Here is a 25,656-nt window from a genome sequence, read left to right as displayed (position 1 = left end):
AATGTATATTCAAAGCCTTTTCCACATTGATGCTACAAAGAAGTTCTGGTATAGTAGCATACCAGAAACATGTTAAACTACCTGAATATTCTCATTTGTTTTTAATGATTGCATAATAGCCTTGTATTTTCTCAGTGCCTTGGAACCCTTTTGTCTTTGTCTATATACATCTGGCAGACAAAGGATGAGGTAAATGGGCAATGAACCTACTCTGAGACTTTGACATACATTTTTATTGCTGTGACAACATGCATTTATGCTTCATTATGCTGTACTGCCCTGCCACCTGTTGACTTCGTTAATATATATTTGGCTGCATAAAAGGATTTCTCTTGCTACGACAATAAAATAGGCGTTTCAGTGCTTTACGTTTTCAGGCATTTGTTGCTGAAAGAAAACAAAAATGAATGAAATGTAACTTATTCTTCACAGTGGATTTGTAATAAATTGTTAAACATTTGCTGTTTGAATGCATTTGGTTCCAAAGCAAATTGTGGATATAGACTTTTTAGAATTGTATTATTAACTGAGCGTGTACATATAAAAAGACATTTGTTTCCACCAGGGGGCGATAAGAAGATGGAACTAGCTGCTCTGTATCGTGTGGCTTTAGGTTACCTTAGTTCTGGAGATCCAGACATAGCTATCGGCGTAAGTATTATGTTCATGTTTAATTGTCTGTTTTCTATGTTGTTTTGATTCAACACATTAACTGCTTTGAATAGTGAACTGGTTTTGATACCATGAAAACATTCATGTATAATCCCAACTTGTATCCTCCCCAACTTGATATATGGTGGTTACAATCTTGCTGTTTCCTGACTTTTTAATAAAGGTACAAAACAAGCAAATCATTAAAGGAATGCGAATGTGTTACTAACATAGGGTATAGGAAATAAACAGCAGAGAAAAGAGACAGAGGAAACAAGAAATCTACAGAGTGAAGGCAAAAATTAAAGCATAAGAGATAAGCATTAGAGACAGAGCAAGTCATATCCACAAAACAAAAGAAAGATAAACATGATGGAAAACAAATAGAAAGACAGGGAGAGAGATAGAAAATATTATGAAGGAAGAAAAGCAGAGGAGGTTTCAGGAAGACACAAAAACAATGTTATTATTTTTGTCTGTGAACAATATATTAACGGATCAATTACCACATCAAAATATGTTTTCATGATTTTTTTAAATTTCACATTCAATAAAGAAGTGTCAGTAGAAAATACTAGCACCAATCTAATTTCTTAAATCACATATAGTTTCTAATTTACAGAAAAATAATCACTATTTAGTTTATTTGGGAAATAACACAACAATGGGAAAAAATGTGTTTTATTTGTAAAGAAATAATTTAAAGCTCAAAGATCAGTAGCATTGTTTACATATTATGGAGCAAGAAAACTTCCTGCACCCTAAATAATGCCAATGTGCAATTACTTTTGATCATCTCTTTTTTTTAACCAGATAAAACTAGGAACTGACCTGTCAGTATTAGTATGCTCCATTTTGTTATTTTATTACAATCTTGCTGTAATTGCACTGTCCAGAGTTGCTCATGTACATTTAAAAAATCATCAAAGTATAGATAAAGGTTAACTGATATCTGCCAATATGGGAAAAATAAATACAAGCTAATGTTTGTTTTACTTTTTTAAGAGCCATTGCATACAATTTACATTTATGCTTTATTATATTAATCATCCCTCCATCTGAGTGGAGCTCAGATGTATACAGGCCTCAGATCATAGTTTCCCCCTCCCTCAGGACGCCTGCTTATCATTATACTGAGCTTGCTAGCTTTCTGCTTTGCCTTGTGGTAATATGCTGTTCATTGCCAGGACAAGCCTCAGAGACATGCTAAAGAGGTCCTGCCACACAGCTCAAGACTCCTGGGGTCTGTGCTCTGGGGTCTCAGTGGTTGTTTCCCAGCTTTTCCATCAGAGTTTTCATCTCCTTTATCCTGTTGTAGTGTGCCACCTCAGGCTGTCTTTCTACGGAAGACTATAACTGGGATCTAACAGCAACAGCTGCTGTAAAAGACAACAATTTCCTCCCACTGTTACCTCGTTAGTGTTTGCTCATTCAAGTACAAATAAACTTATGGCTACCAATAAACATCTGGGAAGGAACATTTATTTAAAATACATACCTATGAACAGAACCCTTAGAGTACTTTAGTTCATAGTTTGCTTAAAAAATATGATATGCTTTTTGTAGTTTTTAAAATTACTGTAATATTCTATTATGAATCATTATTTTGATGTGTAGCCAAAACCATTAAATTAGATAGCAATATGCTATTGAATCCTTTATTTAACTCAATTCGAACCAACCCACCTGACATATAGAAAGGTCTGTCATTAACCCCATCATTTGCAACTGTCAAACAAAATATGACAGGAAACATCTCACCATTTTAGTTACAGAAAAATATTTATGGTTTTACATTTAGTCTTGTTCTATCCTGAACTTCAGTGAAAAGTACGTAATTTCAATATTTGAATAACTTTTATTTTTATTCTGATATTTCATAGCGTTGGCTGTATTGAATTGCGCTTACATGATGAAACAATTATAAACTTTTGTTATGTTTAGAACAAATTCTGTGTTACATAAGCTAATATTTAGTTGTTTTTTCTGTAGTCATTTAACTTATAACAACACCCAAAGGAATGAACTTTAATGGTAAATATGACTTTTTGCCACACTAATTGACAAGGACATTACTAACCTGGTGGAGTTATTCACTACCTAGAATGGTTGACGAGGGAAGGGCCGTGGATGTCGTCTATATGGACTTTAGTAAAGCGTTTGACAAAGTCCCTCATGGTAGGTTGGTGCAAAAGGTTGGATCTCATGGGATAAAGGGAGAGGTGGCTAGATGGGTGGAGAACTGGCTTGGTCACAGAAGACAGAGGGTGGTAGTGGAAGGGTCTTTTTCCGGCTGGATGCCTGTGACTAGTGGTGTTCCGCAGGGCTCTGTATTGGGACCTCTGCTGTTTGTGATTTATATAAACGATCTGGAAGAAGGTGTAACTGGGGTGATCAGTAAGTTTGCGGACAACACGAAAATGGCTGGACTTGCTGATAGTGAGGAACATTGTCAGAGGCTACAGAAGGATATAGATAGGCTGGAAATCTGGGCAAAGAAATGGCAGATGGAGTTCAATCCAGATAAATGCGAAGTGATGCATTTTGGTACAACTAACGTAGCGGGGAGCTATACGATAAATGGCAGAACCATAAAGGGTGTAGATACGCAGAGGGACCTGGGTGTGCAAGTCCACAGATCCTTGAAGGTGACGTCACAGGTGGAGAAGGTAGTGAATAAGGCATATGGCATGCTTGCCTTTATAGGACGGGGCATACAGTATAAAAGTTGGGGTCTGATGTTGCAGTTGTATAGAGCGTTGGTTCGGCCGCATTTGGAATACTGCGCCCAGTTCTGGTCGCCACACTACCAGAAGGACGTGGAGGCTTTAGAGAGAGTGCAGAGGAGGTTTACCAGGATGTTGCCTGGTATGGAAGGGCTTAGTTATGAGGAGAGATTGGGTAAACTGGTGTTGTTCTCACTGGAAAGATAGAGGATGAGGGGTGACCTAATAGAGGTGTATAAAATTATGAAAGGCATAGATAGGGTGAACGGTGGGAAGCTTTTTCCCAGGTTGGTGGTGACGTTCACAAGGGGTCATAGGTTCAAGGTGAGGGGGGGGAGGTTTAACACAGATATCAGAAGGACGTATTTTACACAGAGGGTGGTGGGGGCCTGAAATGCGCTGCCGGGCAAGGTAGTGGAGTCGGACACACTGGGAACGTTTAAGACTTATCTAGATAGCCACATGAACGGAGTGGGAATGGAGGGATACAAAAGAATGGTCTAGTTTGGACCAGGGAGCGGCGCGGGCTTGGAGGGCCAAGGGGCCTGTTCCTGTGCTGTATTGTTCCTTGTTCTTTGTTCTTTGACATTATTTCACCAGAAACAAGCTGAGAAAACCAAATATTCAAAACCCTACAATGTCAATTATATCAAGGGGAACAAAATACACCATTAAAATTAAATGGGGGCAAGAAAGGAAAAGGCGTTGAAAAACCTTTAGAACTATTGAGGCGACATATGTTGTTAAGATAGATAACATAACCATAAGGCTGAATCCTAGTATGGCATGTATTTATGTAATTGTTGTTTCTTTCTAATGCTGTATAGAATAAATCCATAGTTTAGCTAGTTGCAAAGATAGCATATTATGCTATTTGATATTTGACTGTAGATTTTCAGAAATGGAAAAGATACTTTAAGAAATTTCTTTACTATGTTAATGATAATTATTTTGTGTGATATCTTCTCAATTATGAAAATATTTTAATTATTTCACTCAACACAATAATTATTAATGGACTCACTTCAAACTAAATTATTATGCAACACTTAGTTATATCCTAATAAAGTTTTATTTAAAACAATTTGCCAATTATTTTATGTTTAAAAGCATTTCAAGCATAGGTTTTCAGAAGATGTCCTCGGTATTTAATTCTGGTATATAATGTGCTCAAAAAAGTATGATTTTTCAATTCTTTTTCATGAAAAATTCTATCTGCATTAAAAAAGATTTTTGATATGTGAGAATAAAGGTATTTGCTAATGTTCAGCTCACCAATGGAGCCTTAGATGTAGGTACTTCATGGTGCTGAAGCATGCACATGCATATACTATGATTTTGGAGTCTTGGGAGGATACTGGAACTTGACAACCAGGTATATTGCCATCGACATAGGTATAAGATAAAAGTAAGGCAGACATCTGGACCAGAGCACTACTTTCAAAAGTCAGCTCTGAACATTTTCTGCACTTGCACTCACCAGTCTCTTGCTTTTGCAGCTCTCTCATTTTCTCCTGTGCCTGCAATACTCCTTGTATCATTCATGTTCCCTAGGACTCACATTTCCTCCATGTTATCGTGGCCCTCCATGCCAAAAAAAGTACGCCCAAGAATCTCCGAAATAAGTGCTGCACATCCATTTCCATTACTGTGTCTCTATTTGTTTCATGTATGTCACTGCACTGCATTCGGCAGCACACTGGCTTGTTTTGTCAATAACCATTTATTTGTTGCTGAATAATAGCAGCCATTACATCTGACCTCCCTGTTTCATCAATTATGGATAGATTATTGGATATGAACATCTGCAAAAACTTGCAGTTAGAACCACCTTCTGCTTGGAATTAGATAGACTCTGGTATTTTTTTTGTCAGACCAAACTCCAGTGGAAGATTTCAAGGAAAAGAAACCTCATCAGTAGGCACCTACAATTGTTTAGAGTAACTGCTGTGCAGCACTGAGTGCTTAAGAGTTTGTTTATTTAATCTTATCATGTGCTGTATAGTGTAGCACATCCATAAAATTCAACTCGAGCCCATAAGGTACTGAATTGTAATACTATTGGACCATTGCAGCTTGTCTGGCAAAAAGACTAATTGTTCACAAAATGAACTACATATTAACTTGCGGGTTGAAGTTTGAGAAAGACAGTCACCTCACCCAACTCGACCTCAACTCACCTTTTGGTTCAGACAAAAATACCTTCTGAAAACAAACAAAAGCGTTGTCACTTAGTTTTCAAACTTAGCAACTCTCACTCTTATGATACATGTGCATGTTAATGAATAAATATAGCACAGAAGAAATAGTGGGTGTGGGTTTTCTGCCCCTCTGCAATGGTCAATTAGCCCAAAATGAGTGCGAAGCCTATTAGCTAGCATTTGAATGGATTTCAATATCATTAGTGAGTTCGGCATGGCCATTTCCACCTCCCATACCTTTCCCACCTCCCTAGCAGAGCATCACATTGGTGCAAATCATGGTCTAAAAAAAGTCTGGGACATGCGCAGCAGTAACAAAGGGGAGGGAGGAGGTGAGTACCACTAAGCACCACCTCCGGAGAGTAGGGGAAGGGGGGTTCTCAGCCACTGACATGTTGTGAGGTGGGGGAATTGCATGGGTGCTGAGGTTTGGGGGCAGCTCGTACAGGTCTGGGGGTCCTCAGGTCAGGGGTTGCTGCTGGCTTGGGGCTCATGTTGCGTGCTTTCCCTGTGGCCGCTGACTGACCCCTGAGGGGTTTCACATGAGGTCGACTACCAACACCACAAATATCGCTCTGGTTGCCCTGCCAGCTGTCTGCTGGACAGGCTCCATGGTTTCTCGCGGACAATCCACTCCAGGCCCCACTAACAATAACAAGCAGCAGCTCTGTCAGCTGTTGCCTCAATCAAGGGAGCTCTGCATATATTAAGACAGCTCCTCACACTGCATTAGCTCTACAATGCTGCCTTCAATGGGAATGCATCCTGTTATAGTCACGAGGGTGCCTGTCCCCCATCTGTCTGAACTGCAAGCTATTCCTGGAAGTCACTGCATCAGACGTCCAACTGAGTGCATCCATGTCTATGCTTCCAAGGGTTCCCAGTAGGGACCCCCGGACAGGCACCTGTATGCTCTCCGTGAGCACCGTGGCGAGGATATGACGAATGTAGGAAACCCATTCAGGTAGTGCATGGCACCAGGGATGTTGTTGTGTTGCCAGTGTCCTGACTGATGGGGACACTGGTTGCTGGGGGGGAGTGAGATGCCCAGGATGGATAACCTTACTGAAATAACTCCTCAGAGGCCAGAGTCCCTTCACCAGATTCCTTTTATTTACACTCAATTCCAGTCCTAAGAGTGCTTCAGGTACAAAGTCAGAAACTGGAGTGCCCAGGAATGGCCTGCAGGGCATAGTTGTCTTCTGAATGAACTATGATTTCAAGGCCTGCCCTGGTCTGTTTTTTTTCTGGACGGCCTCACCCAAGCGTAATTTGTAGGAAGCCGGCCCAGTCCTAGAGTCAACTGTTCTTCGTAGCCATGTGGGACCCTTGACGTAATTCTTTAGCAGTATTTTTTCACTGGCCTCCAATTGTCTCTCCCAGCTGCTGTTGTTGTGTTCTCTGCATTGGGCTTATGCTGCCTTTCCATCTTCGTCCCCAGGTTTGGGAAGATCAAACTCAATCTAGCATGGAATCATCTGCCCATGAGCAATTCTGTGGATACTATTTGCGTAGTGGCATGGGAGGTTGTCCTATAGTTAAATAACCAATGGGAGAGCTTGGTGTCCATTGAGACTGCCAGCTGATTTTTAAACCAACTTTTAAAGTCTGGACCATGCTCTTTGCAAGGCCATTCCAAGATGGATGATATGATGCTGTTCTGATATGTTGAATTCCATTCGATTTCATGAACCTGGTGAACTCCTGGCTGGCAAAAGTTGTCCCATTTTCAGAGACCAACATCTCTGGAATCCAATGAGTCGAAAAGAAGGTGCAAAGTTTCTCTACTGTTATTGCAGTGGTCGCCGAATGCACCCTATGGATGTCCATCCACACGAAGTAGGCGTCTACTATGACTAGAAACATCGAGCCTATTAATGGGTCTGCATAATCCATGTACAACCTTGTCCATGGTCTACCAGCCATTCCCATGGTTGTAGGGAAGCTGCTGGCGGCAACTTTTGTCCTTGCTGGCATCGACCCACAAGCACCGCTATGTCTGTGGTCCATTCTGGCCACCAAACATAGCTTCTTGCCAAGAGCTTCATTTTGGACACTCTAGGGGGTCCGTGATGCAGTTCAGCCAGTATGGAACGGTGGCCCTGACTCGGAACAACCACTTGTGCTCCCCACAGGAGTATGCCATCTTCTACAGTGAACTGCTCTTCCCCCAGGTGGAATTGGGGTAGTACTGGTCTTTCCATTTCTCCTGTCAGCAGTAATTGTTTAACTTTTGCGAGGGCCAGTTCCTTTTGCATCCATGATGTATATTATGTGCAGCCACTAGAAGGGAATCCAGAAAATTCATGGTCATTACCGTCTCTTCTACTTGTAGTACCATCGGTGGAGTGTCTGCTAAAAACATCCAATTCAAGGCATCTGCGTTTGCCACGTGGCCTCCCGGCCAGTGTTCCAACTGATAGTTGTAGATGGCCAATAACAACACCCACATCTGATATGTGCTGATACTATCGTTGGCATGACTTTGCCCTCTCTTAGTAGCCCCAGTAGCGGCTTGTGATCAATGACAATCACAAACTTCCGCCCATAAAGGTATTGATGGATTTTTTTCCAAATATTACTGCCAACCCTTCTTTTTCAACGTGGGTGTATTTTCTTTTCGCTATGGCCAAGGTCCTGGAGGCATATGCTATTGGGCAGTCCCCTCCATTTGGCTATCTATGTGCTAATATCACCTCAATGCCGTACGGAAATGCATCGCAGGTTAGCACTAACTCTTTTCTAGGATCGTAACATGCTAAGACATTTGATAATGACAGCTGTTGCTTTATTCTCTCAGGCTTGACGGGCAAACCATTCCCAAGCTTAACCCTTTTTTTGCAGTTGATGTAGCGGAACCAAGATGGAGGCCCAGTTTGGTATAAATTTTCCATAGTACGACACCAGCCCTATAAACGACTGTAACTTCAGGATGGACATGGGAGCCTGGGTGTCTTTAATTGCCTGCACCCAGTCCTCTAAAGGATGTAGACTCGGCTTGTCCACTTTGTAGCCCAGATACGTCACTTGAGGTACCAGGAAGATGTATTTCTCCCTTCTTAGGCGCATGCCTGTCCTTGAAAAACGACTAAGCATTTCCTCCAGGTTCTGTAGGTGTTCCGTCTTTGTTTTACCCGTAATGAGAATGTCATCCTGGTAAATGGCCACCTGGGGTAAACCTTGTAACATACTCTCCATTGTTCTTTGGAAGATGAAGCAGGCTGACGATACCCCAAAAGGTAACCTTGTGTATTGACAGAGATCCTTTAGAGTATTGATCATGGAAGATTTCTGCGAATCCTCATCCAGCTGCAACAGCAAATAAGCCTGACTCGTATCGAATTTCGAGAACAAGAGTTCCCCTCCCAACTTTGCATATAAATTCTCAATCCGTGGAATTGGGTATTTGTCCAATTGTGAATAACAGTTTATTTTTGTTTAAAGTCCCTGTGATGGACTGAACCGTCTGACTTGAAAATAGGCACGACCAGTGCTGCCCATTCCGTGAACTGGACAGGTTTTATGATACCTTCTCATTCCAGTCTTCTAATTTCTTTTTCCACTTTTACCTTTAAAGCAAATGATACTACACGGGCCTTGCAAAATCATGGGACTGCGTCCTGATCGACATGCAAGGCCACCTTGGCTCCTTTTATGGTTCCTAGCCCTTCTTGAAAAACTTCCAGGTATTTGAGCAGGATTTCACTCAAGCAGCCATTTTTTATGGAAACATGGAAAATGTTTAGACAATCCAGGTGGATTTCTCTCATCCAGGTGGATTTCTCTCAACCAGTTCCGTCCCATTAGGTTTGGGCCCGAGCCCTCCACTACCATTAATGGTAACCTAACCAGTTGCCTTTCGTAAAAGACAGAAACAAAGGTATACCCACAATTTTCAGAGGTTCCCATGTATAAGTTCTCAGTCTTGCCGAAGTCTTGATTAAAGTTGAAGGTTGGAATCCTATGTGAAATTTACTGAACATTGATTCTCCAACCATCAATATGGCCATGCCTGTTTCAACCTCCATTAATACTAGATTTCCATTTAATCTTACGATTACCGATTTGGACATTGCTATGCAGTTTAATTGTTCCACATAGGATGTAAGTGGACCTTCCTGGGTAGACTTTTCTTAAGTCAAGGTCTTTGAAGGCTTACTTGGCTGCACAAACTTCGCATACCAGCAACAATTACAATGCCTTGATGGGCGGAATTCTGAAGTACTGTTGACTGTCTGGTCAAAGCTTGCCTTTACTTTGGGGTTGTGCTGTGGGCAGACCTGGGTTTGCTTGTATCTGGATACTTCCTGAGGGAGGCTATGTAATCACCTGCATTCAAGTGGCGGTCCCTGAACTCAGTCGAACTAGCATGGGTACCAGTCGGGATACCTTGCAACTCATATGCCCCATTTGCAGCATTTTCTAAGGCCAGATGTAGCACCTGTTTGAAGGCCAGTTGGGCTTCAGCCAACAGGCATTTTTGGATAGTTATATTATTTATCCCAGATACCAAATCTCTAAGCATCTCATTAAGCGTCAACCCAAATTCACATGCTTCCACCAGTCATCTCAGCCTTGTTAAGAAACCCGTAACAGACTCCCTGTCTCCCGGATTTCCGAGTAAAACTGGCACCTTCTCTGGATCAGTTTAGGGTCATAATATTCATTCTCTATGTCCGCCAATTGCTGGAAGGTTTTGGTATCTGGTACCTCCGGGAAGGTTAAGCTGCGAATAACGGCCAATGCTGATGGTCCACAAGTGGTCAGAAGAATAACCCGTTGCTTTTCATTTGCCACAATGTAATTAGCCCTAAAAATGCAATACATGCATTCCGCATACTGAGTCCTCCACAGCAGGTTCAAAAGAGTCCAGTTTCCCAAATATAGGCATGATGCCTAAAAATAGCTTAGCTAAAGCAAAGGTGGCTGTTAACGAGCAAGTTCCTTGGGGTCCTTCTTTTTGAAATGTCGCCACTGAAATAACTTCTCAGTAGCCCTGACACTCCTCAATATATGTTCAGGTGAGATTCTGTGATTGGGCAAATAATCATTACCTTAATCAGGGATTTCTTTTGTTTATTACAAATACGTTATTACAAAAAGTTACAAATATTCAAAGAACGAATATAAAAGATACAGTACCAATGGCTAATGCCATCCATTTATCAATAATCTACAATTACTACCTTCTATTTAGGAAGGGAACACCTCAATTTACCAATCATAATTTACAAATCTACATGAGTACAACACAGCAAACTGTACACAACAAAAATAAACATTGAAGCATATCTGGTGCCCTCCAGGGCACTGCCTCCTGGGTTTTTCCCCTGCTGGGGGGGTGCAACCGTCCAGAGGTACTTGTGTCTGGGGGTTACACCTTACGGATGTTCGGGCGGGGGGGGGAAGAGAGGAGGCCACCCTGGACCTACTCTGTCCGGACTCTCCCTTCCGGATTTTCGGCTGGGGCGGGAGGGGAGACTCTCTGGGGTACTCAGTCCAGGCTGCACTTCCAGATTTTCTCCCAGAGAATGGGGACCCTCCAGTGTTTCTATATCCGGGTTCACCACCCAGAACTCTTTCTAACTGAATGTTACACCTCCTGGGGGTTACTTTATCCAGGGGGGGATACCGCCCCGGGCCACAAATAATGCAAGGGAAAAGGAGGGGGGGTGGAATAACCAACCAACTAATACAATATGAAAAACCACATGATCCGGTAACAGACAGTCCATTAACAACCAAAAAATGTTTGGACATTCTAGAGGCTTCGCGTTCCAGAGTTTCGCCTGTCAATGTTACATCTTCTGAAGTTTACAAAGTTAAACTACATTCTTTCAAGGTCCACCCCTCTAGGCCAGATCTTCTGAAGTTGCACCTGCTGGGGCTGCACCTTCTGGGGTTACACCTTCCGGGGCTGAACCTTCCTGAACTACAGTTTCTGAAGCACTCCTTCCTGGCTTGGGTCTTCCAGGGTTGCACCTTCCTTGGCCACGCCTTTCAGGGCACATGAGTCTCAGCTGGAACATCACTTTAACAAGTCCCAGCTCGGACAAAAGTTCTTACACAAGTCCCCCAAAAAAAGGCAAATGGAAAACAGTCTTTGTCCTTCAAACAGGAATCAAAGGAAGGTTCAGGAGAGGGAATTGACTGAGGCCTAGGAATGGCTGGGACTCTGCTTCATGGAGCACTGCAGGCAGAGAAAGCAATGGTGACAGGGCTGGAAACATAGGGCTGGAAACATAGGCCTCAGACTTCAGGTTCCAGGCTTCAGGCTCCAGGCCACAACACCCAGCACCAGCACCCTGCTCAGTTGTTGGAGAGAGAGAGAGAGACAGTAGTCCTTTTTCCTTAAGTGATGATGATGACTCTAATGGAACTGCATACAGAGTGCTAGCAAACTTAATCAGGGAGATCAAGAGGCCAACCTCGTTGATTTTTTGATTTGATTTGATTTATTATTGTCACATGTATATATGTATACAGTTAAAAGTATTGTTTCTTGCGTGCTATACAGACAAAACATACCGTTCATAGAGAAGGAAACGAGAGAGTGCAGAATGTAGTGTTACAGTCATAGCTAGGGTGTAGAGAAAGATCAACTTAATGCAAGGTAAATCCATTCAAAAGTCTGAAAGCAGCAGGGAAGAAGCTGTTCTTGAGTCGGTTGGTATGTGACCTCAGACTTTTGTATCTTTTTCCCAAAGGAAGAAGGTGGAAGAGAGAATGTCTGGGGTGCGTGGGGTCCTTAATTATGTTGGCTGCTTTGCGGGAAGTGTTGATGGATGAGAGGCTGGTTTGAGTGATGGATTGGGCTACATTCACGACCTTTTGTAGTTTATTGCAGTCTTGGGCAGAGCAGGAGACATACCAAGCTGTGATACAACCAGAAAGAATGCTTTCTATGGTGCATCTGTAAAAGTTGATGAGAGCCGTAGCTGACATGCCAAATTTCCTTAGTCTTCTGAGAAAGTAGAGGCGTTGGTGGGCTTTCTTAACTATAGTGTCGGCATGGGGGGACCAGGACAGGTTGTTGGTGATCTGGACATCTAAAAGCCTGAAGCTCTCGACCCTTTCTACTTCATTCCCATTGATGTAGACAGAGGCATGTTCTCCTTTACGCTACCTGAAGTCGATGACAATCTCCTTCGTTTTGTTGACATTGAGGGAGAGATTATTGTTGCCACACCAGTTCACCAGATTCTCTATTTCATGTCATTGTTTGAGTTCTGTCTCGTCATTGTTTGAGATCCGACCCACTACGGTGGTGTCGTCAGCAAACTTGAAAATCGAATTGGAGGGGAATTTGGCCTAACAGTGATAGGTGTGTAAGGAGTATAGTAGGAGCCTCGTGGGACACCAGTGTTGAGGATGATCGTGGAGGAGGTGTTGTTGCCTATCCTTACTGATTGTGGTCTGTGAGTTAGGAAGTTCAGGATCCAGTCGCAGGGGGTGGTGCCGAGGCCCAGGCCACAGAGTTTGGAGATGAGTTTCGTGGAAATAATAGTGTTGAAGGCTGAGCTGTAGTCAATAAATAGGAGTCTGACATAGGTGTCCTTGTTATCTAGGTGGTCCAGGGTTGAGTGCAGGGCCAGGGAAATGGCGTCTGCTGTGGACCTGTTGCGGCGGTAAGCAAACTGTAGTAGATCCAGGTAGTCCGGGAGGCTGGAATTGATTCGTGCCATGACTAACCTTTCAAAGCACTTCATAATGATGGCTGTCAGAGCCACCGGCCGATAGTCATTAAGGCACGCTGCTTGGTTTTTCTTAGGTACCAGGATGATGGTCGTCTTCTTGAAGCAGATAGGGATCTCAGATTCTTGTAAAGAGAGGTTGAAGATATCTGTGCATACCTCTGCCAGCTGATCCGCGCAGGATCTGAGTGCACTTCCGGGTACCCCATTCGGGCAGCCCTCCAGTGGAGACATCTGCAGCATCTCTCAGTCCTCCAATCAGTTGGCAAGCCAATGAGATATTCAGAGTCAAGGAGCGAAATTTAATGAAAGAATTTCAAAGTGCTGAACGAGCGTGAAAAATGGGAGAGGATCGCACTGACTTTTTTGGCGAGCTCCCAGTTGCAATCATATGGCACTCAGTTTAAAAAAAAGATCCAGGATGCGATTCTTGCCAGTAGGGAACGAGGCAGACCCTAATCTCACTGGTGAAGCTGGTTGAGCTCTTGGGGGGCAAGTGCCTTGAATTCCCAGTGTACCAAGAGAACTCCTGTCACCACCCACTTCCACTCCATCGGTGACCTACCGCCAATCGCTCCCTGTGCCGGTCTTGTCACTGCCCAGCTCTGCCCCTTGTCACTGCCCCGGCAGTGCTAGAGTGCCCAGCAGGCAGTGCCAGGGTGCTATGTGGGAACTGCCAGTCTTGTACTGCCCAAGGGGCACTGCCTGGCTCTGACCCCGAGCCTCCAGTTCCACCGTTGGTGGGGATCATATGTGATTCTCGCCAGTGAGGACCTCGGCCGGTGAGGGGGTAAGTCCAAATGAGCTCAGACGATTATGTCCGGGATTCACTAATGATATGCAGAGGGTGCAAAGCCGATTTCATGCAAATCAAAGCTGGTAAGATTGCGAGAGGCGAGAAACCAGATGTGATCCTGATTTTTCGCTTCTTGCCCCATCTCACCGGCTCACTTCGCCAATCGACTGGTGGGACAAATCAGTAAGATTGTGGCCAAGGACTCCAGCAAATTGTTCAGCAGTAGTGGGCAGGGGACAGAGGTCTTGGTACCATATTTAAAGACACCTGGACAGGAATGCATTCCCTGCAACCCAGCAGCATCAGTCTGGCTGTATGAGTGGACATTTTGAAGGTTCAACTACTACTGCAAACTGTCATTTTGGCCCCTCACTGGAATTCTCCAACTGTTGATATAACCACTTATATTCTTGACTATTGATTCTTGATTATCAGTGCGGAGGACCAGTGGCCCCATGGTTTATCGATGCCTCCCTGCAGGTTCTCCAGGAATGGCAGTAGGTCCTGTTTCCCAGTGATGGCAACAGGAAACCCTCCTGCCAGACCAACGTGGTCTGGATGGAGATTGAAGTACAGATGGGCAGCTGTGGAGTCCACAAGCAAGAGTGGGCCCAAAGCTGCAAAAAGGTCAACGATCTCCATGCTCCACATGGGCAAATGGTACAGTGTAGTCACTGAAATATGGCAACCATTATGTCATTATACAATGATACAATGTAAATGTGTGAGTCGAGAGGGATGCCAGACAGGGGTTTTGTTTCTAAGCCTCAGCGCCAGATAGAAAATGTGGACTGAATGTGTGGGTGCCACAACTGTGATAGTTGCAGGACAGTGTATGTGTGGAAGGGAGGTAGCATTAGCTGCCATAGGCCTGCAAGCTGTCCATGAAGATGATATTCATCCCTTCTGTGTGCCTATGAACAAAAGAGTGCATAACCTCAGGGAATGCTCAAAGGCTGGTAGCAGTGTCCGTGACTGCCACATATTTAGCCCTGGGAGGAGTTGGTGGTCAACCTGGCCAAAGGACAGGACAATTATTCAACTGCTGATTGCGAGACCAGAGTATCAACTATCAAGACAATGGAGTGAGGATGTTTCCAAACTGGTGGGGAGAACTGGGCATGCAGGAGACACACGTAACACTGCACTGGGAAATAGGATTCTGCATTACCTTAAGCTAATTCTTTGTGTTTTCCATTTCAAGTTCTCACAGTCAGGATGGGATTTTCCAGTCCCACCTGTCCCAGAACCGGAAATTCCCGCCTGAGGTCAATGGACCTTTTGTTTGTCTGTTGAATCCTCTGTCCCATCTGAGACAACTCCTGTGACGGTCAGAACCAGAAGATTTAGACCAAAACCCCATCTCTGAGGATGATAACACAGAATACTCAGAGGATACAACATGAGATCATTCCCCCACCACCTTCCACCAGTGCAGAGGCAGTCACCTCAGTGACAATACATTCAAAATTAGGTTTGTGATGACAATCTGGTGAACACACCATTGATGCATCGCAGCTAAGGTTCCTGACAGCCAGAGGATTGCTGAAGACCAGATTCATGCTGAGCTCTATTCTGATGATGTTCCTCTGTGAATAGCCACAAGAAACCTGCTAGCGGTGCAGAGAGGAGGAAAGAAATATCTACCAGAGATGGCAGAGGCTATGAGCAGCCTTGGGGGAATAGTGGAGGAGTCCATCCCAGCCAAGAGTTCTGTCATGGCTCCAGCATATGAGTGCATGGCTTCCTCCATAGAGAGGTTGGCAACTCAGCTGATGCTGTGTCTAGATCTGTGCTAATCAGTGACAGGCCCTTATTCTCCTCACTCAAATCACAGCTAGCAACAAGGCTAGCTTGCATTTGTGAACAAATAGATTTGAGACATCACTGCAATTTCCCCTTGAGCTATCACCCATCATCTCCAGACCAGGAATCAGTGTTAAGCTCTTGGCCTGCCTTCAGTCTAGACATGGCATCACCAGGCCATCCCTGTGATATATGTGTATATATTGTATGTTGGGGTTTGGGGTGCGGACTGCCCCTTTAAAAGTGTGGGTCAGGTGACATGGGAAATTAGCTCCTCTCTGTATGAGAGCCTGTTGGGCAGTCTTAGACCTGACTGTGAATGGGTGCACACCTTAAATAAAGCTTCCCGTGGACAAGTTATCAAGCTTACCTCATAATACTTTATGTACCCTTTATGTCAATAGGGGCATGCATAATAATCCCTTGCAAGTTAAGCGCGTCCTGGAGGTCCATAGGTAGCTGAGGCTCCCTCTCAGACATAACTGCACATTCACAAAGAGGATCTTGATCAAGGTGAATACAGCCATGTGCTGAAACATTCTGTCAGGCCATTCCCAGCTTGCCTCCATTAACCTAGACACTCATTATCAATACTCTAACCTTGTACTAAAGTCATGACTTTAAGCATTGCACCATGTAAGTCCTGACCCTTAAACTGTGAATATTGAGGCTTGTACACTTTGGTAGCAATAATAGGAAGACAGAATATTACTTGAATGGGCATAAATTGAGAGAGGTGGATATTCAGTGAAACCTTGGTATCCTTGTGTATCAGTCGCTGAAAGTAAGCGTGCAGGTACAGAAGGGAGTAAAGAAGGCAAATGGTATGTTGGCCTTCATGGCGAGTGGATTTGTGCATAGGGATTGGGATGTTTTGCTGCAATTGTATCAGGCGGTGTTCATATCTGAGGAAGGATGTTCTTGCTATAAAAGGAGTGCAGTGAACGTTTACCAGGCTGATTCCTGGGATGGCCAGTCTGTCATATGAGGAGAGACTAAGTCAGTTAAGATTATATTTACTGGAGTTTAGAAGAGTGAGAGGGGATCTCATAGAAACTTATAAAATTCTAACAGGGTTAGACAGGGTAGATTCAGATAGAATGTTCCCAATGGTGGGGGAGTCCAGAAGTAGGGGCCATAGTTTGAGGATAAGGGGTAAACCTTTTAGAACTGATGTAAGGAGCAATTTCTTCACCCAGAGGGTGTGTGGAATTCACTACCATAGAATGTAGTTTAGGCCATATCATTGTCTGATTTCAAGAAGAAATTAGATATAACTCTAGAGGCTGAAGAGATCAAGGAGTATGGGAGGAAGGGGGGAATCAGGATATTCAATTCGATGATCAGCCATAATCAAAATGAATGGCGAAGCAGGCTCGAAGGGCTAAATGGCCTACTCCTGCTTCTAGTTCCTATATTTGTAGTGTGCATGTCTTGAGACTCCCCCCACCATATTGTTTTTTTCAACTGCATCATTACTCAGTAAAGGTGACAATCATTCTTCTAACGGTTTGTGAGTGGGACTGATATTTTCCAGCCTATCCATCACCCACCGATTCCTCCCACCCTCCTCCACAGTCTCTGCCTCCTAATTCCAATCTTCCAATCCCTCCTGTTACTATCCAACCTCCCCCTGTTATCCTTAATCCCATTATTTTTCACAAGGGTATTTTTGTTCTCCCCCACCACCCCCCCCTTCAATTTTGGCGTCACCATGGCCTTTGTCAATCTGACCCCTCCCCTACTCAAGGCCACCTTCACCCTTACTTTAAGAGACCCTTCCCAATGAGACCATTCAATGCCTCCCTGCTTCCATAATAGAATGATGTGGCGACCTCCTCAGAAGACAAACACGGGACACGGTGGACAGAGTACCCTTCGTCGTCCAGTACTTCCCCGGAGCGGAGAAGCTACGGCATCTCCTCCGGAGCCTTCAACATGTCATTGATGAAGACGAACATCTCGCCAAGGCCATCCCCACACCCCCACTTCTTGCCTTCAAACAACCACGCAACCTCAAACAGACCATTGTCCGCAGCAAACTACCCAGCCTTCAGGAGAACAGTGACCACGACACCACACAACCCTGCCACAGCAACCTCTGCAAGACGTGCCAGATCATCAACACGGATGCCATCATCTCAAGTGAGAACACCATCTACCAGGTACATGGTACCTACTCTTGCAACTCGGCCAACGTTGTCTACCTGATACGCTGCAAGAAAGGATGTCCCGAGGCATGGTACATTGGGGAAACCATGCAGACGCTGCGACAACGGATGAATGAACACCGCTCGACAATCACCAGGCAAGACTGTTCTCTTCCTGTGGGGGAGCACTTCAGCAGTCACGGGCATTCAGCCTTGGATCTTCAGGTAAGCGTTCTCCAAGGCGGCCTTCACGACACACGACAGCGCAGAGTCACTGAGCAGAAACTGATAGCCAAGTTTCGCACACATGAGGACGGTCTAAATCGGGATGTTGGATTTATGTCACATTATCAGTAACCCCCACAGCTTGACTCCTGGACTTGCACAATTTCACAAGCTGTACTGTCTGGAGACAATACACATCTCTTTAACCTGTGTTGAATGCTCCCTCCACCCACATTGTCTGTGCATTTAAGACCTGGCTGGCTGTAGAGATTTGCATTCTAATCAGTATTCTGTAATTTGATTTCTGTGTCTGTGCCCTGTTTGAGAACAGAGACCACTCCATCTGACGAAGGAGCATTGCTCCGAAAGCTTATGGTATTTGCTACCAAATAAACCTGTTGGACTTTAACCTGGTGTTGTGAGACTTCTTACTGTCCATATTAGAATTGCAGGCTTATTGAATCTAGATACCTAGAGTGCAACTGTGCCTTCTGTTTCCCAATACCATGCCTTCAACCCCAAGGACCAAATCCCTTTTTTGCCTGACACAATATTCTGTTCATGACTATCACTGTCCAGAGAGGCCTTCTCCCACCCATGACTGGGACCAAGATATCCATGCCATCCAGAGCCCAATAAGGTGCCCCACCAGTGCAGCCTCAATCGCTGGACAGCCTTTTAAACATGCCCCTGGAGAGTCTTTCACCCTTCCCAGTCTGATAAAGTTTCCTCCTGTACAGTCTTTTACCCTTCCACTCTGGCCCTTGTCATGCCTCCATTTTGCATCTCCGTTCTGGTCCTTTCCCCTATGCCCCCCCTCCCCCCACCTCCACACCCACACACACTGGTCATACCTCCAGTGCCAAGCCTTGTTGCAGCATGTGCTCAAAAGTGCACCACAATTTATATACAGTTGTAAAACAGAAAGTTCTAATTAGCCATTGGCAGAGACTTAATTTGGAGAGGGTGCATGATTTTACCAAGTTAACCTTTTAATAAGGACTCAAGAGATGCTAATTAATCCAAATATGGTTCCAAACATTGGAAACTGATTCTTCTTTGACTCACCTTGAAAGTCAGGAGAACAAAATTCCAAGCTGACATTCCGCTGGTGGGAAACTGATTTTTTAATTCATGCCAAATTAATGTCCCAGCAAGCCACAATTCCTGCTGTTGGCAGGAGCAGAAGATTCTACTCAATGCTTTCAACCCTTTTTATGATGTGGAGATGCCGGCGTTGGACTGGGATAAACACAGTAAGAAGTCTCACAACACCAGGTTAAAGTCCAACAGGTTTATTTGGTAGCAAAAACCACTAGCTTTCAGAGCGCTGCTCCTTCGTCAGGTAAGTGGGAGTTCTGTTCACAAACAGGGCATATAAAGACACAAACTCAATTTACAAAATAATGGTTGGAATGCGAGTCTTTACAGGTAATCAAGTCTTAAAGGTACAGACAATGTGAGTGGAGAGAGCGTTAAGCACAGGTTAAAGAGATGTGAATTGTCTCCCGACAGGACAGTTAGTGAGATTTTGCAAGCCCGGGCAAGTCGTGGAGGTTACAGATAGTGTGACATGAACCCAAGATCCCAGTTGAGGCCGTCCTCATGTGTGCGGAACTTGGCTATCAGTCTCTGCTCAGCGACTCTGCGTTGTCGTGTGTCGTGAAGGCCGCTTGGAGGACGCTTACCCGAAGATCAAGCGTTGCCCCTAGCTAACTCCCTCCTCGACCTGTTCTCTGGCCACCTCATCCTGTGGTTCCAGCTCTATCCCTGGACACTTCCACTCTGACAATGGAGCTGCAAGCCATCACCCTCAGTCACCTTTGACCTTCCCTTCATTAGCCTAGCCCCACCTTCTGTGACCCTCCAGCCACCCATCATCACCCTTGATCAAGAGCTTCTCCTGTCACCATCATGCTGCTCCCCCCTTGGCATCCTGGACCCACCTCATCACTGTATACTTGCCAACTAACTTCCTTGACCCTCCCTCTTTTGCCCTTGACCTGTCTTCACTTGCCCTCAATTCTCCAAACCTCACAGTTGGCCAACCCTCAATCACCTTTGATCCCCTTTCTACCATGTTGAGCTGCCTTCGGTAAAAATTGATCTTCCCTCTGATGTCCAGCTCCCTCCCTCTGCATCCCCAGGCCCTACCTAGGACTGCCACAATATGAACTCTCTCCTACGGACAGCCATGCCCTGACTTCTCTATGCAACCACCTCCTGACCCTTCCCGGACAGCAATGCCTCAATCTCCCTCAGCAACCATCACCCGAGCAGATGGTGGTATTTCCATGCCACTGCTGCCTTTGTCCTTCTTGGTGGCAGAGCTTGTGCATTTGGAAGGTGCTCTGATGAGCTTTGGTGAGTTGCTGCAGTGCATCTTATAGATGATACACACTGCTGCTATTGTGCCAGTAATGGTTTGGAGTGAATGTTCAAGGTGGTGAATGGGGTGCCAATGAATTTTAAAATAATCCTTGCTCTGAAATAGGGGATGCAAATGGAGACACTTCAAAAGTGAACTTGTAAAATAGAATTTACATTGTAAAATTGGAGAACTCCAGGACTGTCCACTTTCTGCAGTTACTTGAGTTTGAGCACCAGCAGATTTTTACGTTTTTATTTTCGCCTTACCATTTCAAGAATCCATCATGTGTGTCCAGTTAGGCTTGTCTTATTAGATGACATGATTGCAAAACAATTTGCTTTGTTTGCCACAATTGAAGAAATCATTTACCAATTCAATTGTAGTTAGTGCTGCCTCCTGGATTGCAGATTTCCCCCTTTAATGAATGCAGGATCAAAATTGCATTTTAAGATACTAATTTACTAAGCATATATGGGTTTGGACCAATGACTTTCACTATGTAACAGGATAGCTTATTCCAAATTTAACAACATAAATGAAAGTATTTTCTGCTGTATCTTGAAAGATTAATTACATTTGCAAGGATAATTTTCATTCACAAATTAGATCATCTTTGAGGCTACACATTGGTAAATGCCATTGAGGTGGAATGCCATAAGAATTGTGGCCATATATATGACTGTTGACCATTAATGTGTGTCTCAGTATGTTTGATTAATTGGATTTGAAGTTCTTTCATGTGGTACATAAATTGTACTATTTAAAATGAAGATTTGTTAAAAATGAATTAACATTAGAATAGAAATTGAAAATTTATACCACTGCATTCACCATTTATGCAGCGTAGCATATTTGGAGAAATGTTATAAATAATTCCTTTTTTGGAGAATATCTTCTAACACTGGTATATAAAAATGAACCCCAGACGGATGCAGAATTCCCTCTACATATGTAGTATGAGTAGGTATCTACGTTGCAGTACTGGCCCCAGCTGGCCCAGAGCCCAAAGCGGGAGTTATTGAAATCATTTATTAATGCAAATCTCTGTCCCTTAAACTGAAATAGCATTCATTTTGGGCCACATGAGGCCTCTTTAACCATTGCTGGTGATGCATAGTTCACTCTTGTTCACGACGATTCCTATGATGTGTAAAACCACAATGTAAACTTTGTGCTGAAATTAGTATTATATTATAAACTCATTATAAAAGCTACATCTTAAAAGTGAGATTGTAAAATGTTTAGCAGTTAAAATTGTAAAATACTAATAACAAGATATAAAAACATTTATCCTGAGATCAATTGATAAATGAAGGACTGTTGGAATACAATTATTGTTAAGCTAACGAAAATAATCCAACAATTGTTCAACCCTCAGTTTTGTTCTCAACACCCAAGGGCAGTAGAGGGTATTTAAAAGAAGTGCAATGACCTGAAGAAACAAGCCAAAGATAAGCTAGGCTGGTTGTCAGGAGTGCCAGAGCTACAGGTTGAGAAACATCAGTGTAACAGCGGCCCTTCTCCAGGGAGGAACAGATTGTTTGATCAATAAACTCTGAAGTCATTGGTGTGGATAAATATAGCCAGATGGATTTGTATCTATAGTCCAGTGGAAGATTAAGCAAACAACCATGACAGTCATTTTCAGAATGAATCTTTTTACTTTTGTTATGCCTATCTAACTTATTCATTGGCATTACATGATGTTTTACACCAGTGTATTAATATTTAAAACTGTTTCTGCAAAGTCGGAAGGCCAAGTTACAGCAACACAATTCTTTCTTTCTTCACTGACAATGAGAAATTTCCCTGAATTCGTGGAAGATTCCATTTGATTGGAAAATTGTGAATACAACTCTTTTATTCAAAGAGGGAAGGAGACAGAAAGCAGGAAACCACAGGCCAGTTAGCTTAACATCTGACTTTCGGAATATGTTAGAAGCTATTATTAAGGACGTTATAGCAATGCACTTGGAAAATTTTAAGATAATTAGGCAGAGGCAATATAGCAATATGGTTTTGTGAAAAGGAAATCATAAGGGCGATTTTCCAGCCTTGCCGTGCCTGGTGCAGATCGCGATAATCTGGGAAAGTTGCATGCGGGCCTAAAAGTGGGTTTTGCGCCCAACATCAAACAGTTTGCACTCGTCCCAGTCCCTTGATACTAATGCAAACTGAATCTCACCCACAAAAGGAACAAGGCCAATTAGCATATTTCAAGTAGCTTTAAATATGTTCAGCCTGTTCGAGGCTGGATTTTCTCAGCTCCTGGGATTTTCTGCCCCTTGGGCACAGTGCAAACCCGGCGAGAATCACTACTGGTTTCCACTAACGGAAACCAGAACCAGGCATGATGGCCAGGCTGGGAGGATGGGAGGCCATTGAAGCCCCTGAGTGGTTGGGGACATGGCTGGGCATTGCCCATCTGGCAGTTTTCATCTGGCACACTGGCATTGGCAGTTTGGCACTGCCAGATGTCACTTGTCAGTATGATGTGGAGATGCCGGCGTTGGACTGGGGAGAACACAGTAAGAGTTTTGACAACACCAGGTTAAAGTCCAACAGGTTTATTTGGTAGCAAATACCATTAGCTTTCAGAGCGCTGCTCCTTTGTCAGATGGAATGGAAATGTTTCCACTCACATTTCCACTCCATCTGACGAAGGAGCAGCGCTCCGAAAGCTAATGGTATTTGCTACCAGATAAACCTGTTGGACTTTAACCTGGACTTGTCAGTGTGCCAGGGGCAGGGCCAAAGGGTTGGGGCCTGAGTGGAGGTGGGGCCTGAGTGGGGCAAGGAAAGAGGGCTATGGGGTGGGGGGGGGGGGGGGGGGGGGGGGGGGATTGTGAAGGAGTGGAGCATGAAGGGGGGCATGTTGGGGGGCATGAAGGGGGATCCATTGGGAGGGCCCCATTGCCCTGATGCCGGCAATCCATGTCAGATAGAAGTTGGAGAAACATGCTGCTGATGAGGGGGGGATCCCGATACCCTTGGAGGGAAGGGGTCTTCCAGTGCATTGTGACATTGAAGTGCCCTTTCAAAACAGTGCCCGATCACTTTGCAGCTGGCATGTTTTGGCCCCACCACTCCCAGAACTGGCACGCAATTCACCACTCTCCCAAAAAATGTGTTCGGGTGTGATCTTACGAAAAAAATTCTAAGTGCCAAACGAGCAAGAAAATGGGAATCGCGCTTTTTTTTGGACGAGCTGCGAGCCGCCATCTTATGGCATTTAGTTCAGTAAAAATGCCAGAATGTGATTCTCGCCAGCAAGTTGGAGGGGGGGGGGGGTACAAAGAGTTTGCCGGGCAAGCCCCCCTCCCAAGGATATCAGGACTTGTCACCTACTGCCCTCCCTCCACCCCTGCTGATCACCTTCTGTGCCAGTCTACCACATTCCCACCCACAGCACAGACATTGTCAACCCCCCCCCACACCCCCCTCCCCTTGCCAATCACCCCCATCTGCAGAAATCCCCCCCGACCCTCCTTGCTGATTGCCACCCTGGCAGAATTCCCTTCCCTCCCTCCCACCCCGATCGCCACCCCGGCAGAGTACCATTTCCCTCCACCCCGATTGCCACCTTGGCAGAGTTCCCTTTCCTCCCTCCCATCCTGATCGCCATCCCAGCAGAGCGCAGGCCTCCCAGCCCTCAGAAGCCCCCCTTTCTCCCCTCCCTGTAATAGCTCCACCATGACAGGCTCCTCCACACAGGCCTCCCCTCCCGCCCCCTTGGCACTGCCTCTGGCACAGTTATGGTGCCTGGTGGGCTGTGCCAGAGTGCCAGGTGGGCAGTGCCAGACTGGCACTGCCCCATTGACATAGCCTGTCCCTGCCCCCGACCATTCAGGGGCTTCAATAGCCTCTGAGCCCCCTGGACAGGCCATCACATCTGGTCTCTGCTGGTGGAGACCAGCTGTGATTCTCGCCAGGGAGAACCTCAACCAGCGAGGTGGTTAAGGTAAGTGAGCCCTTTCTTGGTGGAAAGCCAATTTTGCTGGCAACACAGAGCTGGTATGACTGGGGTGGACGAGAAACTGGGCACTTTGCTCATTTGTCGCCTCTCGCCCAATCTTATCACCTCACCTCACCAAAGGTCAGTGGCACGAGATCATAATTTCATGATCTAAGCGTGGGACTATTGCAGTCCTATACACAGAAGACAGACTGGAGCAGGTCACTTCAATTTTCTCGCCATTATCACACTGATCTTATGAAAACATTCTAAGTGCCGATCAATCGAGAAAACGGGAGAGAATTGCACTGGTTATTTTGGCGAGCCGCAAGTCACAACTTACGGCACTCAGTGCAAAAATAAACCCCTGATACAATTCTCGCCGGTAAGGGGGCACGCAGAGCCTAAGCTTGCTGGTGAAGCCAGCTATGGAGTGCTTGTAAAACATGTAATTAATACTTAAATGGGTGCGAACCCGATTTTGTCAGCAAAACAGGACTGGTAAGATTGTGTGAGGCGAGAAGACATGTGTGAATCTGATTTTTCACCCCTCATGCAATTTTTCTACCTCCTCACCGAACAACGGGCGGGGCGAGGCCGTAAGCTCACGCCCGTCGTTTTTGGGAAAATTCCACCCCATGTTTAGAAGTAACATGTGCTGTAGATAAAGGGAATTGGTGGATACATTGTACTTAGATTTCCAGAAGGGCTTTGATAAATTGCCATGTCAAGGATTATTGTTGAAAATTAAAGCTCATGGTATACGGGATAACATAGAAACTAGAAGCAGGACTAGGCCATTTGGCCCTGTGAACCTGCATGCCACTCATTATGCTCATGGCTGATCATCAAATTCAATATCCTGATTCCCCCCTTCCCTCCATATCCCTTGATCCCTTTAGCCTCAAGAGCTATATCTAATTTCTTCTTAAAATCAGTTTTGGCCTCAACTGCTTCCTGTGGTAGTGAATTCCACACATTCACCATTCTCTGGATGAACAAATTTTTCCTCACCTCAGTTCTGAAAGTTTTACCCCTTAATCTCAAACTATGACCCCTAGTTCTGGACTCCCCCAACATC

General features: G+C 44.6%; 1 protein-coding gene across 1 annotated transcript in view; it reads left to right on the top strand.

Moving 5' to 3' along the window:
- The window catches only part of LOC144507131 (tetratricopeptide repeat protein 29-like), a 273,293-nt gene that overhangs the window by 173,014 nt on the left and 74,623 nt on the right, over window positions 1–25,656 (top strand). The window contains exon 4 of the mRNA XM_078233957.1: window positions 566–651. Within this exon, the coding sequence (XP_078090083.1) occupies window positions 566–651 (86 nt within the window). The remainder of the gene's footprint in view (window positions 1–565; window positions 652–25,656) is intronic.

This window comes from Mustelus asterias, chromosome 1 (assembly GCF_964213995.1).
Source record: "Mustelus asterias chromosome 1, sMusAst1.hap1.1, whole genome shotgun sequence".
Lineage (NCBI taxonomy): Eukaryota > Metazoa > Chordata > Chondrichthyes > Carcharhiniformes > Triakidae > Mustelus > Mustelus asterias.
The sequence above is the reverse complement of the archived record's forward strand: the minus strand, read 5'-3'. Positions and strand labels throughout refer to the sequence as shown.